The 18,110-nt window shown below is 46.8% G+C and overlaps 1 protein-coding gene across 1 annotated transcript in view; it reads right to left on the bottom strand.

Annotated features, from left to right (window-relative positions):
* Positions 1 to 15,566, bottom strand: part of arhgap32b (Rho GTPase activating protein 32b) — a 45,896-nt gene extending 30,330 nt beyond the window's left edge. Inside the window, exons 1-5 of the mRNA XM_084683566.1 lie at positions 15,059 to 15,566; positions 8,072 to 8,194; positions 4,925 to 5,030; positions 4,413 to 4,504; positions 4,103 to 4,187 (exon numbers count right to left, since the gene is read on the bottom strand). Of these exons, the coding sequence (XP_084539692.1) occupies positions 4,103 to 4,187; positions 4,413 to 4,504; positions 4,925 to 5,030; positions 8,072 to 8,172 (384 nt within the window). The 5' untranslated portion in view covers positions 8,173 to 8,194; positions 15,059 to 15,566. The remainder of the gene's footprint in view (positions 1 to 4,102; positions 4,188 to 4,412; positions 4,505 to 4,924; positions 5,031 to 8,071; positions 8,195 to 15,058) is intronic.
* Positions 15,567 to 18,110: the final 2,544 nt, after the last annotated feature.

Here is an 18,110-nt window from a genome sequence, read left to right as displayed (position 1 = left end):
TCCCCTCCCCTCCTCTCCTCTCCTGTCCTGTCCTGTCCTGTCCTGTCCTGTCCTGTCCTGTCCTGTCCTGTCCTCTCCTGTCCTGTCCTGTCCTGTTCCCCCCCCACTTCTCTTTCTTCCTGTTTAACTCACTGTCCTAGGGACCAGTGTTAAACAAAGCAGCTTTTAAGTTCCATTTGATTTTTGAGTGATGGGATGGTAGAGACCAGAGGACAGCAGGGTAGAGACCAGAGGACAGCATGGTAGAGACCAGAGGACAGCATGGTAGAGACCAGCATGGTAGAGACCAGCATGGTAGAGACCAGAGGACAGCATGGTAGAGACCAGCATGGTAGAGACCAGAGGACAGCAGGGTAGAGACCAGCATGGTAGAGACCAGAGGACAGCAGGGTAGAGACCAGAGGACAGCAGGGTAGAGACCAGAGGACAGCAGGGTAGAGACCAGAGGACAGCAGGGTAGTGACCAGAGGACAGCATGGTAGTGACCAGAGGACAGCATGGTAGAGACCAGAGGACAGCATGGTAGAGACCAGAGGACAGCATGGTAGAGACCAGCATGGTAGAGACCAGCATGGTAGAGACCAGAGGACAGCATGGTAGAGACCAGCATGGTAGAGACCAGAGGACAGCAGGGTAGAGACCAGCATGGTAGAGACCAGAGGACAGCAGGGTAGAGACCAGCATGGTAGAGACCAGAGGACAGCAGGGTAGAGACCAGAGGACAGCAGGGTAGAGACCAGAGGACAGCATGGTAGAGACCAGAGGACAGCAGGGTAGAGACCAGAGGACAGCATGGTAGAGACCAGAGGACAGCATGGTAGAGACCAGCATGGTAGAGACCAGCATGGTAGAGACCAGAGGACAGCATGGTAGAGACCAGCATGGTAGAGACCAGAGGACAGCACGGTGCAAGGTAGGATGACACTCAACTTCAACACACACACACATGCACATTACTGTGTGGTGACTTCACTCAGCAGCATGGCCTACATCACAGAACCATAAATGGATCGGTCCCCCCTCTCCTAACCCCCTCTCTCCTGGTGCAGGAAGCAGGCTGTCAATACTGGCCCAGCACCACCCAGCCTGCTAGCGCACACTGGCCCCATACTGATCTGCCACTAACATGGATGTTTCCAGCTCACATCCAGGTCCAAGGGACTGCACGCGTGCGGAGGCTAGCTCTTTGTCCTCCAGCCAGCACGTCATCCGCTGACACCAGGGATCCATGGGACCGAGCGCGTGAGGTGTGAGGTCATCCCTGAGCTCATGCTCTCCTGTCACGTTGGGCTGGGTCCTCAGTAGGCCTGGTGGGGCTCGGGGGGGGCTGGGTCGTAGAAAGGCCTCTGCTGCTGTCAGGAGTTCCCTCACAGTCCCTGTCTCTTCACCAGGGAATGCTGTGTCCTGCCTCCATGCTGCCTCACCCCCTCCTCACCGGGGACTGCCTCCATGTTGCCTCACCCCCTCCTCACCAGGGACTGCCTCCATGCTGCCTCACCCCCTCCTCACCGGGGACTGCCTCCATGCTGCCTCACCCCCTCCTCACCAGGGACTGCCTCCATGCTGCCTCACCTCCTCCTCACCAGGGACTGCCTCAATGCTGCCTCACCCCCTCCTCACCAGGGACTGCCTCCATGCTGCCTCACCCCCTCCTCACCAGGGACTGCCTCCATGCTGTCTCACCCCCTCCTCACCGGGGACTGCCTCCATGCTGCCTCACCCCCTCCTCACCAGGGACTGCCTCCATGCTGTCTCACCCCCTCCTCACCGGGGACTGCCTCCATGCTGCCTCACCCCCTCCTCACCAGGGACTGCCTCCATGCTGTCTCACCCCCTCCTCACCAGGGACTGCCTCCATGCTGCCTCACCCCCTCCTCACCAGGGACTGCCTCTATGCTGCCTCACCCCCTCCTCACTAGGGACTGCCTCCATGCTGCCTCAGAGAGCGTTGGAGAGAATGTGTCTGTGTGATTTCTGCAGATCCCAGTCTGAACAGTAACAGGAAGATTGAGAGCAACCATCAGGTCCATCGCCATAGCCCTCCCCTCATCACACACTCCATCACTCACAATCCCTCCATCTATCACACTGCTCTGGCTCACATGGCATCACCAACCTACACCCTAGTACCCCTGTACTCCAGAGCTCCTTCACCATGACTCAGTGGTAGAGAATAGGCTGTGTGTTTCCAGCTGCTACAAAGAGACTCTTCATCCCTGTCAGCCTCTAGCAGAGACACAGAGACTTGGACCAGACAGATACAAGAACAGGAAGAGCTGATGTGTAGGAGGAGCAGGGCGGACATGGAGGATGTTACAGAGAACAGGTTACATGGAGGATGTTACAGAGAGCAGGTTAGATGGAGGATGTTACAGAGAGCAGGTTACATGGAGGATGTTACAGAGAGCAGGTTACATGGAGGATGTTACAGAGAGCAGGTTAGATGGAGGATGTTACAGAGAGCAGGTTACATGGAGGATGTTACAGAGAGCAGGTTAGATGGAGGATGTTACAGAGAGCAGGTTACATGGAGGATGTTACAGAGAGCAGGTTACATGGAGGATGTTACAGAGAGCAGGTTAGATGGAGGATGTTACAGAGAGCAAGTTAGATGGAGGATGTTACAGAGAGCAGGTTAGATGGAGGATGTTACAGAGAGCAGGTTAGATGGAGGATGTTACAGAGAGCAGGTTAGATGGAGGATGTTACAGAGAGCAGGTTAGATGGAGGATGTTACAGAGAGCAGGTTAGATGGAGGATGTTACAGAGAGCAGGTTAGATGGAGGATGTTACAGAGAGCAGGTTAGATGGAGGATGTTACAGAGAGCAGGTTAGATGGAGGATGTTACAGAGAGCAGGTTAGATGGAGGATGTTACAGAGAGCAGGTTAGATGGAGGATGTTACAGAGAGCAGGTTAGATGGAGGATGTTACAGAGAGCAGGTTAGATGGAGGATGTTACAGAGAGCAGGTTAGATGGAGGATGTTACAGAGAGCAGGTTAGATGGAGGATGTTACAGAGAGCAGGTTAGATGGAGGATGTTACAGAGAGCAGGTTAGATGGAGGATGTTACAGAGAGCAGGTTAGATGGAGGATGTTACAGAGAACAGGTTTGCATTGTGTTGGCAGCAGTAATATCTTGCTGTAGCCGAGTTATGACAACATGAACCTCTTTAAGATTTCTCACTGTGGAGAGGACACTGCTTGACTTGACTGTAACACACACACACACACACACACACACACACACACACACACACACACAACCCCTTCTCTGTGACAGAAGCCAGGCAGGGGGCCCCAGAGAGCAAGGACCGACACACAGCCACCAGGACAAACCATAAATCACCATATGGAAAGTAGTCATTGATTAAAACAATTATGTTATGAGTCACTACATACCTACATCCAAGGCTAGTGGTTATTAGCCTGGCTTCCAGCCCAACTTAGCCCTGCCCACAAAAACATTTGGTCGGTAAGTTGGGTCTGGAGGGACAAAACCAGGAGCTGGGCGGACCAATGAAATTGCCAGGGCGGAATTTATACAATGATGGACAGATGATCAACAGTAACGTAATCAACAACGTCACAAAAGAGCGCTTGGGTTGAATTCGTTTTCAACAAACAACATATTACGTTGTTCTGGTTGGTTGTAGGTCTTTCCAATTGAGCGAAGTTTTTTTTCATTTGTTTTACGAGTTCGGTTGAAACACGCCCCATAGTCACAGCCCAACGGAGAGTTATCAGACTCATATTCTGACTAGAATTATGAGTATGACAACGTCAGGCTAAGTGGTCATTGAAGCAGGGAGAGAAATTCTGCCCTTCAGAATCATGGTGAACTTGTGAAATACTGCTGCCCTCTACTGGATGCTAGAGGAACTACAACACCAAGTTTAAAGTGTCTCTCAAGGTGTCATGACCATGCTATTCAGAGCACATTTCCCCCATTAAAAATACACTTGAACTATGACTGTATAAAATAGTAATTGAATAAAGTGATAGCAGTGCAGCAGCCACTGTATGTAAGCCAAAGATGGCTGTGTGTGTGTGTGTGTGTGTGTGTCCGGTCAACATCAGCAGGATCTCCACTGTCTCTCACCTGGATGGAGCCAAAGTCCACATTCTCATAGTGGAAGTGTGCACACTCAGCCAGCTGGGGGAAGTGGCCCTTAGTGAAGGACAGCCTGGAACACAGAACCAACAGCCTGGTTACACAGGACAAGGTCTCATATGGTCATAATGCTCACTCAGTCAGCCAGTAAAGTATGACTGAATTGAATTGAGAAATCGAGAAATGAGAGAGGTCAGGTCAGAGAGAGGAGCAGAAAGAGAGAGGGGGCGGGGGCTCCCGAGGGGGAGGGGCTCCAGAGGGGCAGGGCCTAAAGAGGGGGCGGGGCCTCCCAACTTACTTCTTGATGTTCTTGACCTTCATGCTGGCCGTGCTACTGAAGGAGCACAGAGCATGCTCAGTCCTCAACTCTGGGACCTCCGCACTGCGTGCCTGGACACACACACACACACACACACCATACAGACACCATACACACACACACACACACACACACCATACAGACACCATACACACACACACACACACGTTGGGTTTGTCAGCAAAGAGCAGGACACTCAGGCAGCACCCAGCCCTGCGAGTTTACAAACCAGACTGGGGGCGTTACCATGGAAACAGCCTCATTCTTTAAATCCAGCTGAAACTCATCCAAAATGCACTTGGCTAAATACAGAAATTATTAATAATTCCATCCTTTGAAAGAGTAGATGTATACAGTATATATTTATTTATATATACACACACACACACACAGAGTATACAGAAAATAATGATGAGAGGATCAATGTATGTGTGTGTGTATATGGTGTGGGTGTATATGGTGTGTGTGTGTATATGGTGTGTGTGCATCACCATGGCGCTGATGGTCTCCTCCCAGTCAGGTCTCTCTCTGGGGTGCACGCTGCGCGGCAGGTCAGGCAGCAGATCCTCCGCCTCGGGGTGAGGGTCTGTCAGAGCGCTGCACAGCAGGGAGGGACAGACGCTCACACACCTGGAACATGTCCCAGCTCAGTGGGGACATTTCCAATTCAATTCTGTAAATGTAAACTTATTTTCCAAGTAAATAAAACATTGTCTCTTAGCTGTTAAACCCAGTGTTGACGATGCAGACACTAGCGTAACCATAGATATAAATAAAGTGTTTATATATATCTATGAGCGTAACCCTAACCCAGAAGCCCAATGACCAGTGTGTTGTGTGTGCAGGATGCCCACCAACACACACACACACACCTCTAGATATGCCCACCAACACACACACACACACACACCTCTAGATATGCCCACCAACACACACACACACACCTCTAGATATGCCCACCAACACACACACACACACCTCTAGATATGCCCACCAACACACACACACACACCTCTAGATATGCCCACCAACACACACACACACACACACACCTCTAGATATGCCCACCAACACACACACACACACCTCTAGATATGCCCACCAACACACACACACCTCTAGATATGCCCACCAACACACACACACACACACCTCTAGATATGCCCACCAACACACACACACCTCTAGATATGCCCACCAACACACACACACACACACCTCTAGATATGCCCACCAACACACACACACACACACCTCTAGATATGCCCACCAACACACACACACCTCTAGATATGCCCACCAACACACACACACACACACACCTCTAGATATGCCCACCAACACACACACACACACCTCTAGATATGCCCACCAACACACACACACACACCTCTAGATATGCCCACCAACACACACACACACACACACACACCTCTAGATATGCCCACCAACACACACACACACACCTCTAGATATGCCCACCAACACACACACACCTCTAGATATGCCCACCAACACACACACACACACACCTCTAGATATGCCCACCAACACACACACACACACACACCTCATAAGGGATCTATACAAGGCTGACCTCAAACTGTCAGCAAAGATGAAGGTTTGTGTAAGGGCTGTTTGCATTTCCTCTCCACAACAGGGGGAGAGGGAGGGAAAGGGGGAGGGGAGAGAAAGAGATAGAACAACACAGGAGAGAGAGGGGAGGGAGACAGAGAGAGAGAGGGAGAGAGAGAGGGAGAGAGAGAGGGAGAGAGAGAGAGAGGGAGAGAGGCAACAACCGAGTGTAAGAGGCCAGTAGAGAGACATGAGGAGTTGTGGATATATTTGTATCTGTTTTGACCAGTACACTCATCTATTCCTTTATTCTTTTAAAGGCTGTTCAGGGCTGTTGCAGCACAGTTGCAGAGCAAGCTACATAGCTTGAACACAGGTTCCAGACAGGACCAGGGTTCTATGCTGACAGGACCAGGGTTCTACGCTGACAGAACCAGGATTCTATGCTGACAGGACCAGGGTTCTACGGTGACAGGACCAGGGTTCTACGCTGACAGGACCAGGGTTCTACGCTGACAGGACCAGGGTTCTACGCTGACAGAACTAGGGTTCTACGCTGACAGGACCAGGGTTCTACGCTGACAGAACCAGGGTTCTATGCTGACAGGACCAGGGTTCTACACTGACAGGACCAGGGTTCTATGCTGACAAGACCAGGGTTCTACGCTGACAGAACCAGGGTTCTATGCTGACAGGACCAGGGTTCTACGCTGACAGAACCAGGGTTCTGTTAGCAGAAGCAGCTCCACACAGCAGCAACACGCCAGCACTCCTCTCCCTCTATTCAGACCCTCTTCTCTCTGTTGTAATGCTGGACTAATATCTAATGTATGCTAAGCTGCTGCTGCCATGGCAACCCCTGCACATGGAGGATTTGGGACAACTTCAATACAGAGAAAGGGAGAGGGGAGGAAAGGAGAGAGGGGAGGATAGAGGGGAGGAGAGGAGAGAGGGGAGGAGAGGAGAAAGGGGAGGAGAAGAAGAGAGGAGAGAGGGGGGGACAGAGGGGAGGAGAGGAAAGACTGTGGACTGTATTTCAGCTGCAAAAAGGGGACAATTCCTTGAGAATGGTTTTACAGAAATACAAACATTTTCAGCAAGCTTCCGTCTTTGGAATTGAAGAAATATTCTACCCACACATGTAGAAACAGGCACATCTACAAAGTCGCTACACACCCCACCTCAACACACACGTCATCAAGTCTCCTGCTCTGGGCTGGTCTGAACATGAGGCAGAGAAAGACAGCGCTGCTGGGAGGAGGAGGTAGAATGTGAGGAGGAGAGGAGATGGAGGGCTGTATGTGTACTACGATCCCACAGTAGAGCACTGGTAATAGAGCAGACTGGGGGAGGGGGCGTGCTGGTGGGCTCTCAGTGTCTGTGTGATACAGAATGAAAAGGAACTGTGGTCGCACGGTGTCTTTAAGAAGCCAAGATATGCAGTGCGCATGAAATCCAAGGTGTTACTGCCATTCACAAGAATGGGCACATGGTTCTGAGTCAGAGTGCGTGTTGGCATGTGGTTTCAGTCGATGACGTAGCTGCTAGCTGCTATGCTAACCATCAGTTGGGGAAGGGGATAGCTGTTATGCTAACCATCAGGAGGTGAAGAGGGCTAGCTGCTATGCTAACCATCAGCAGGTAAAGAGGGTTAGCTGCTATGCTTGCCGTCAACAGAGAAGGGGCTAGCTGCTAGCAATTTAATGTAAAAAATCTGAATGTGGGCTTCCAGCAGGGTTGGTAATAACTGTGTCCAACAACATATAACATTCTCCATACTAACCTTGAAGAGAACTTAGACTTGCCACTGTCTGTACACCCCCGCCCCCCCCCCCCCCCACACACACACACACACACACACACACACACACGTAATTCCTCCTTGTGGAGAAGCAGCAGAGGGCTTTGAACACGCAGAATTCTAGCACAGATGTGTGCACACCCACACATGCTAGCGCAGGAGCCCCCCTGCCCCTCCCCCCCCCTGCCCCTCCTCCCCCCTGCCCCTCCTCCCCCCTGCCCCTCCTCCCCCCAGCCAGAAGCACTAAGCTGCTGCTGGTTACCTGTCGTCCTTGGTGGAGAAGGAAGCGTCATGGCTGGTGGCTGCTGTGGATCCAGGCAGTCCTGGGCTCCCCGTCGCAGCGCCCACGCCGGACTCCATCATACTGACTCACTGTTAGAGCAGCCTGCCAGGAGGGGGGAGGGAGGGGGTTACACAAGTGAGAGGTAGATGAGAGAGCAAGATAAGGGGAAAGGGGATGAGCGAGCAGAAAACGAGAGAAGACGAAATAGGAGATGAGACAGAGCATGAAGGGAGAGGGATGAAGGAGGGAGAGGGATGAAGGAGGGAGATGTTTTAGCAAGTAAGGAAACAGAGGGAGAGAAAGCTGTGACAAGGTGAGTCGAGAAGAGAGGAAGAAGAGGGAGAGAGAAGAGAGGGAGAGAAGAGAGGGAGGAGAGAGAAGATTGACATGAAAAGCAAGATGAGAGAGGAGAGGGAGGTGAGAAAAACAATCTGTTATTTTCTGTGTATCGCCTGAGGATCTCGTTAAAGACAGCAGATGAAACACTAACCTCTACCGTGCTGGACGCAAAAACTCCCCAACAACATCTGGTAGATACATATGCATTATCAACATGATAATAAGGTGGCATTTAAATTGAAAGTTTGAATTTGTATTTATTTTTTTAAGGTTCGAAAAAATTTCAGAATTTGTTTTTTTCCAACCTTTCAAAACTTTTTTTTTTACCTTTAAAATTCTGCAGGAATCTTTTTTGACAACATCTCCCCACATATTTACATTTATTCATTTAGCAGACGCTTTTATCCAAAGCGATTTCCAAGAGAGAGCTTTGCAAAGTGCATAGGTCACTGATAATAACAAGATAGCCCCAAAGCACTGCGGGTAGCCAAAACAAGAAGCACACATTGTGAACAACCAAAAAATAAGTGCCAAGTTACAATTAAGAAACATGAATCTCTAAGTGCAAGTGTACCTGTACAAAAAGCAGCCAGCAACAGTAAAAATAAAAATAAGATTAACTAAAATAGAAAATCTTGCAGCGAATACAACAGTTTAAATCAGTTGCCACTAACCAACAAGAGCAACAAGTCTCTAAGCAAGAGTCATTATGATCCTGGAGGAAACTAGCATTGGGTTCAGCAAACCATTCCTAAGTACCGTTGTACTCCCCGAACAAGTGCGTCTTGAGCCTTCTCTTGAAGGTGGAGAGACAGTCTGTGTCTCTGATGGAGGTGGGGAGTTGATTCCACCATATCTAGTATCCACCATATCTAGCCATGCGTGATCAGATTGTCTCTATTCTCAGTTGTCCCGACAAAAATATTTCAGAAAAAAAGTTTCCAACCTTTTATAATGTTTTTTTCGAACCTTAAAAAAATGTATACAATTTCAACCTTTCGAAATTGAAAATATTTTTCTAACTTTTCAAAACTTGTTTTTCAAAACTTTCCAGTGACATTAGGCACTGTGGATTGTCCCTGGGAGCACCACAGCACAACACACAGTGTGGTAGCAGTCTGGATGGCCATCATTGATGGCCTGCAGCTTGGTATCCCCATCCAGTACTGTGGGAAGACTGCTGCTACACTACAGCTCCAAACTCAAGGCGTTTGAAGTGGAGAGGTTGGAGGATGAAAGAGGGGCTGTGCATATCTCCACGTTTCTCCATGTTCTGCACAACCACACACCTCCTTAGGGGCCTCCAGTGATGTTCAGTCTCTAACCCTAACCAGTCTCTAATACAGACAGAGGCACCATCTATGCCTCATGAACTACTATCTAGGTAGCGGAGAAAAACTATATGATGGATTCTTTTGCATTTAAAAACTAAAAGAAGGTCATGTTTTACCAGGATTCAAATGATGAGACATTCATATTAAGCAGAGGGGCATACTACATGTGGTGTGTCTACAAAGTTCTGATGTATCAGCATTCTGGGAGGTTCTGTCTATGTCTAATACTAGCCCATTATCACATCAGCTTATACCATGAGCTGCAGAAGATTCAGGACGGTCCCTCTCTCTCTCTCTCTCTCTCTCTGTCTCTCTCTGTGTCTCTCTCTCTCTCTCTGTGTCTCTCTCTCTCTCTCTCTCTGTCTCTCTCTCTGTCTCTCTCTCTGTCTCTCTCTCTGTCTCTCTCTCTGTCTCTCTCTCTGTCTCTCTCTCTGTCTCTCTCTCTGTCTCTCTCTCTCACCTTCTGTCTCCCACACACACAAGCATTTCCATTTCAGTCAAATTAGGATGAGCAGAAGAATGAGGAGCCGGTCTCATTGGTGACTCATCGCTCACGCTGCCTGTTCATCACAGCCCCCCCCCCCCCCCACTCACACACACACACATCTCTGTCTCACTCTCTGTCAGTAGGTCTGTCTCTCTCTCTGTCACCGTCTCTCTTACTCTCCTCTCTATGACACTGGGTGGCTATTCTAGACTGTAACTGTTACAGCATTTCCATATGACCTGAGATCTTAATATATGTTTTACACCAAGTCGGATTCTGCTGCGGGCAAGAACCCCCAGACAGTGTTAGAGAGTGGTCATCTGATCAGCTGGCCCTTTCTCCTTCCCTGACGAGTCGGACGTCACGCGTCCAGGGGAACCACCTGCCCTCCTCCAGCCTGCCAGGGGGCTGAGAATAGCCTGGTGCAGGTCCAGTCTGCAGGCCTAACCAGTAGGTTATCCTGACAGCCCTACTAACCAACCAACTGCTTCACATTGTTGTGTTCTGGCTGAAAATTCAGATCCTATCAGCCAGGCAGTTTATGGTTCATAGCTGTTGACCCACACTCCCAGCTGAGTCAGAGTAGACAGACACCTGAGAAACAGGAAGACTCACAGTGCACTGGAGCTGGAGTCTGGGAGAGGGATGATAAGGAGATCTGGAACTAGTGACAGAACTTTGCATAGACATTTGCCTTATCAGTTTTATGTCAGCAATTTACAACAATATCTATAAGTGATATCTGGCTCAGAGGTATAACAAAGTAACTTGTTTTGAGTGTTGACTTTAGCAGACATGCCAAGATCTGATAAAGTAGGTGAACGTGTGTGACTCAAAATACTTTAGTATTGTTCGTTTGGGCCAATGAATGTGCTTGCACTTTGTATCAGCTGTCTGTCCTACGTGATTAACGTCCCTGTTGAAACCTGCTTCCTCAGTCTGACACCACAGGCCCTAGGAAGGAGACCCCAGACCCCTGGGTAGGAGACCCCAGACCCCTGGGAAGGAGACCCCAGACCCCTGGTTAGGAGACCCCAGACCCCTGGTTCATGTTAAACTTTTGTGTTCAGCATTCTTTCCATAAAAACTAACCTAAAATAACTAGCAGCACACACACCCCCCCTACACTAGTAGAAACCTCACAGAGACTGGGGCTGTGTTGGTGCTGCTCTGGTATCTGCACTGTGGTTTCCACACAGTTTCACACAATGTTGCCAAAGCAGCTCTGAATGAGCCTGTGCCTTTGTGAGAGCAGCATTATTATCCCAGCTCTGCCCTGGTAGGCCCAGCCTGGCAGAGCGCCAGCACTCTCCTCTCAATGAAGGAATTGTTTACGGGGGAATGGAATCCCAGCAGGGAATTCCAGGGCATCCTTAGAAGCCTGTTAATGTGTGAGTCCGGGAGCAGACAGTGAGGATGCCAATGGTGTATTTAATTAACATGCAGGGGGGTCGTCCCACACAGCAACCCTCAGGATCCAGGTCAGGGGCCAGGGGTCATGCTGCCTTTGTGCAGTACCGCAGAGGCCTCCAGGGTTCTGAGAGAGAGCAGAGGCCTGGACACACGCTACGCCCTCAGCAGAAAGGATGGCTGCATTACCTAGCAGAGAAGCTCAACAGAGAGGATGGGCTTTTCAGGATGTCCAATAGTATAAGGGTTATTGGCATTAAAATATGATTTGTCAGGCTGCTGTTTGCACAGACCTTCTATCTGAAATAACCCTTATGGTCTACCTCTCTCCCAGCCCCCTGCAGACTGACCTGAACAAGTCTTCGATCCCTGGTCTCCCAAGACATTTTTTCAGGAGTCTGGGAACATGACGATGGTGGTGATGTCTGTGTCACTCTGGTCATGTCTACAGAACCCTCCAACATGTTTCTAACAATAAAACAGCCATTACTCAGGGTTTTGCTAATACTAGTTGAGATAACCCTTTAACAGACTAGTTCCACAGCCTTGTTTACAACCAGAGGCAGGTCTCATGTGCGTCCATAAACACAGGCCAGCTAAGCACCACTCACTTGAACAAGTACTTCCTAGTTCCTCATCATCGGTAAACATCTGATGTCACACTGTGGATGAGGCAGAAATAAGTGAGGTTGAGTCTTGAGAAACATTCAGAGGGAAGAAAAGAGTCCAAAATCAATCATCCTAATGGCTACAGGCAGAACAGACACACTGACCCCAATACCCCAGGACACACCATTGCCTCCACTCAGGGACGATGACAGCCCCAACATGACACACTAAACACAGAATCCCACAGCAACAAAGCATCTTTCTAGTTACACAACACCTCAGACATGCCTGGGCAACAACGAACAACAAACCAGATCATATATTGTCTCCTGTAATAACTTGAGATATTCTGAGCACAGGGACCAGCCCACATGACTACCTAGGCTCCAGTTCTGGATTCTTCAACACCATGGTAACGTAGCTCTACTCCGGGGTTTACGGCAACTGATGATGAAATCCACTGGTTCAGAAATCAGGTAATTTAAAACAAACTGATTAAAGAAATTCCTGAAAACGTTCATCCACTGGAACTGGCCACAAATCTTGAATTGATAACTTAAATTTGAACACCATTATGAAGTTAATCTTCCACAAAAATCCTCCTTTTGTTCAGAGCTATAAAGTTAACAACAAAGTTAGTACAGCTCACAGCAAGCAAGTGCCACTATGCTGCTTCACTGACTTGTTAGGCACATTTAGACTTATTTAGAAATATCCTCTAAATTTCTGTCACCATAATCAAAATCCCAACCACTTTGCAGTTCTTCACCAGAGCTGCATTCTGGTCCTCGACTGAAGAGTTTCTGCATCTGACCTGAAACTAATTTCAGGCGCAAACGTTGTGAGTAGCAAGGCAGGGACAGCAGTAGCAGCAGAGTGCAGCTCCATAACAGCTCTCTCTTCATGGACTGCAGTGCTCTGCCTGTTTTAAATAACCTGCTGGCCGCTGCCTATAAATACATGAGGAGAAGCAGGCAGATGTAAAGTTGTTGGAGAACACCCTGACCTCGGCTCCACCCTGAACCCCACCCTGACCTCGGCTCCACCCTGACCTCCACCCTGAACTCCACCCTGAACTCCACCCTGACCTCGGCTCCACCCTGATCTCCACCCTGACCTCCACCCTGAACCCCACCCTGACCTCGGCTCCACCCTGACCTCGGCTCCACCCTGATCTCCACCCTGACCTCCACCCTGAACTCCACCCTGACCTCGGCTCCACCCTGAACCCCACCCTGACCTCGGCTCCACCCTGACCTCCACCCTGACCTCGGCTCCACCCTGACCTCCACCCTGACCCCCACCCTGAACCCCACCCTGACCCACAGCTACAAGAGACTGTGACAGGTGAGGATCAGAAGCTGACTTGGCCAGTTAATTGGGGATCAACACTGATTCAGTTAATTGGGGATTATTATGCCAAATATCAACAACCAATATCTGTGTTTGAGTCACATAAAGGTTATGATAATAACCTGAAACAATCGACAGGGTACCCTCAATTTATGAAAAGCAATCATCTATAAATCCATAAATACGTGGATCCCATTTCATCAACAAGATTAACAGGTAAACGGATGAATACATATACATAAGAACTTCAAACCAGAGAGCACTTTACAAGATCAGTTTGAGAAGGACCAGACTATTGTCCATCTTTAAGACCTAAACCTTGTAAACAAGAGCCTCGTAAACAACTATAATTCACCATTAAACAGTAACAGGAACTAAACTCATCGAGTTATTCAGGGTCAGTCTGTGAAATGTCTGTATGGGCCATCTTGTTTATGGAGAAACAAAGCAGATTGAATCAGTGACAGCATGCAGTCAAGGTGACAGTGTTTCAGAGCCCACACGATGCTTCCTGTTTTCACGAGGCTACTGTGGAAGGAGGGATGTGCTGAGATGTCTACATGAGTTATACTTATTTCAAAGAGCAGAAAAAGATTCCAGAACACAAATTACTCCAAACAATACATTATCATTCCAAAGGAATAGCAGACAGGCTGTAGGCTAATGCCCGAGGTATCCCACATTACCATTACAATAAACTAATGGTTTATTACAAATAACCCACTCAGGCAGTACTGCTGCACAGAAATCATCAGTGGACCAAACATTCTCATTACATTCAGCAGCGGTGGCGTATCGATCCCTGATAAAATATTGATTTGCAGCCATTGGTGCGGTTCAGTTCGAGACAGATTGGTGTCATGTACTGAACATTTTTGCAATACAAGATACAATACATTGTATCCCAGCATACCATGGAAATGCAGCAAAATAAAACACATTTTACACGTTTAATCAAAGCTGTGCTTACTTATATTTCCCTTGACATGACCAAGCAAAACACACATTATTTGTTTAAATAGCTAGGCTATACATCAACAAAAATCCAACATCATAATCCCAACAGTTTTTTGCACATTTGTGAAAAATTCAGATTCTCTGTCTTCATCAAACCAGGAGAATTCTTAGACGCAGGCTACCACCGATTGTCCATAACCAAGTGATAGGCAGAAAGAGGGTAAACTAGAATACATGCCATCTATGTTGTTTCCTAGATACACTAGGGGTCGGTTAGTTTGTGAAATCCGACACATCTGTAAATCCAGCTAGCGTCAGATCACACAAGCGTTTGCTTCTAAACAATCAATAAACGAGCAAAATAAAAACACGTTAGCCAACACTGTTTTGACACCAGCGATACATAAATATTAGCTATCCATAAGCAACTTAAATTAATGCAAATGATGTGTAGAATGGGAGGAAACGAGATTTTACCTGGTCTGGCGGTGAGATGTGGTCTAGTAACGTGATGAGCTGGTATCGCTAGCTAGCTGGCTAGCTATTCCCCTCACTGTCGCTTTCACCAATGTTCTCTGGTCTTCCACGCAGCTGCACAAATGCACAGCCTCAACACCAGCAGCCAAAACGTTGGATAACTTATAGAAGTTGTTTAGTTATCCTCCAAGTACGTAGCCTTCTAGGTACACTTCATTTAAGCGGTGTTTCACCATTTACACTGTGGTCAAATTAGCTCGCTGTCACGTTTGCAGCGGGCGGCGTGTTTAAAAATTCCCGCTAGAGATGTGGGCAATTTTTAGCGAGCTGTAATTGTGTCATCGAAATAAAAATGTATTCCCATGATATACGCTGCCACTTAACTGCCTTGTAAACAACTATACATTGCGTTAACATCCCAAATCGGCAGGCGATTTTCGAGTTTAAACTTGTTAGAGCCCAGAGCGCTCATGTTACGGTATTTCGCACCGCCACCCTTCCCAAATAAAAGAGCCTGGAACCAGGACGCGTGGACGCGCCCAAGGAAATGCAAGGGAGAGTGCGCGTTCTCGTGTTCTGAACAGGCAGAAGAGCACTGCTACTGTAAAATCCCACGCAAGCGCCTTTCATACCTATTAAATCCATTAAAACAAATCGCTAGGTGTCATATACACATTTTAGACAACGGTAGTTTAGTCAACTATTTTGGAATTGTAAATTAAAAGTTTGATACATGTATGAATTCATAACAGAAACTGTGACAACTCTATTAACTTATTAGACATTTCTCATCACATAAACTCTTTGCCCCTACAACTATGCCATCTTGTGGAGAATATCTGTAATAGCACTCAAGCTGTCCTGTTCGCTCCGCAAGGTATTTACAGGACAACAATTCCACTTTGCGGCCCACTTGCATAGCTCAAGTATTTTTCCGGCCGGCCATCACATACGTTCACTCAATTCGCGTTTATCACACGTTTATTAACACCACGGGAGCCAAACAGTTCGCTTGTTTCACGGCAAAATGTATTTGAGCGATCAAAGAAGACAGTGTCCATCAGTGGGCTATAAGATTAATATCATGCCAGGCATTCAAAACATTTTTTTTTCCTTCCGAAAAGTCGTAAACTTTTCGAATAAGTATATTATATATGTATATATATAATCTGAAAAGAAAAGTTTCCAAAGGTCGAAAACGTTTTTTAAGATCTAAATTAACTTTCAAAAGCCTGATTATTTCACTTTTTGGTTTTGTTTTGCTTAGGCCTACACATCTTCAGATTTTAGAATTTGGCATTGTTCTTGCGTTGTCTTTTTGTTGTTGCCAGGTTTGAAATTTAGTTGCAAATAAATAAAAAAACAACTAAATGCTTTTGTTAAGTTTTATTATTTCAAAATACAAAACATATTTGAAGCAGAATAAAGGTTGCATGAGCCTAGCATCAGATAACTCAGGTTCCAGTCAGCAGGTATGACGTGATAATGCTTGTGGATTGGAAAGACTTAGGTTAGGTGGTACTCTTATCCAATAAACACTGCATTGGACACCTTGGTATCTCAGCCCTGTGATCACCTCAGGCCCTCCCCCGCTCGCCAAGGTACACCCACACTAACAGCACCTCCTCCGGTTCACTAGAGAAATGTCCACACTGTTCATACTGAGGTGTTTCAGTTTAAAGAACAAGGTTACCATGCCAACCAGTCTGAATAAGTTATTACATATGGTTCTGAATTTATACATTTGTTAAATAGAAATAGGACAAGATTAACACCAGGTCAGACAACCAAGCAGTATGAAATGCTCTGGTTTGTTGTGGTTTGTATATTATTCCTGCTTCAAAGCATCACAAATTCATGGGAGAAGAACATTTGTTTGCCCTGTGAAAAGAAAATCATAAAACCGACATAAGGCTTTGGTACAGCACCATATGATTCTGTTTTCTTCACTGGCAAATATTTTCATATTACAACAACAACACCTGAAGATGGTGAATGATTAACCCTTCGGCTGCCTCTTTATAATGTTATGCAAAACAATGTGTTTCTAGTTACAAATTCACTTAGAAAATGAATACAAAAGAATGGTATAACAAAAATATTTTGGAAATGAGAGGTGTAAATGCAAAAATCACACAAATATGTATTTTAGAAAACAAAGATTACTGACAAAGACATATCATATACGTCCTAAATATAAAAAAAAAATCTTACCAAACATCAGATACAAATGGTCATGATCAGTTTCTTGGAAAACAAGATTTCTGCTTTGAGTAAAAAGTGAGTGCCAGCAATCCATTCTGATAGGTGTGTTTGTGGTTACATTAAGATTTCTGTTTTGTGGCATTCTGAGGTAGGCCTAGTGTACAGAGTGAACACACATTTGAACAAACTTGTACTTGTCAGAAATGCATCACAACACATTAATTGAAAATTAACATGACTTGAAAATTACTATGGAAGACCCAAACTAGGATGGGGACTGAATATCTGAATAGTCCCTTCTACCTCTTATTGCATTTAATGAGACATGATGTTGTTGTGTGAAGGTTGATGGAGGAAAATGAAATGAAATATTTTCTTACAAAGAGGCCACTAAAGGGGTTAAATTGACTGCAGTTCTGGGTGCTTGTAAACAGACTGGTCAAGCAGAAATCAATCTGTAGAAACAGAGTGAATCTTTACCACCAAATACTTTGATGTGTTTGTAAATGTATATATGACTGAGAAAAGAAAAACACAAAGACATTGAAAAGTGTTTCCAATCTATGCCACATCGAAACTGCCTGTCTGACTTATTGGATGAGAATGAATTAATTCGGACTATCTTAACACCCTGATCCATTAGATACACCAGGCATCACAAAATCTAACTGCCATGAAGCTTCACGATTTTGTCCGATTTGCTGATCTATTCTCCCAACAGGCTCAACATCTTTTTCAATCTTTAAAGTTTTAAGTCTGTAAACGTCTCTCTATTACAAATCTACACAACAAATTACTCAACTGTTGAGCCTTCTACAATAAAACTGGGATAGTTGGTAAAAAGCAT

The sequence above is a fragment of the Hypomesus nipponensis genome, chromosome 20 (genome assembly GCF_054491055.1).
Source record: "Hypomesus nipponensis isolate SF chromosome 20, ASM5449105v1, whole genome shotgun sequence".
NCBI lineage: Eukaryota > Metazoa > Chordata > Actinopteri > Osmeriformes > Osmeridae > Hypomesus > Hypomesus nipponensis.
The sequence above is the reverse complement of the archived record's forward strand: the minus strand, read 5'-3'. Positions and strand labels throughout refer to the sequence as shown.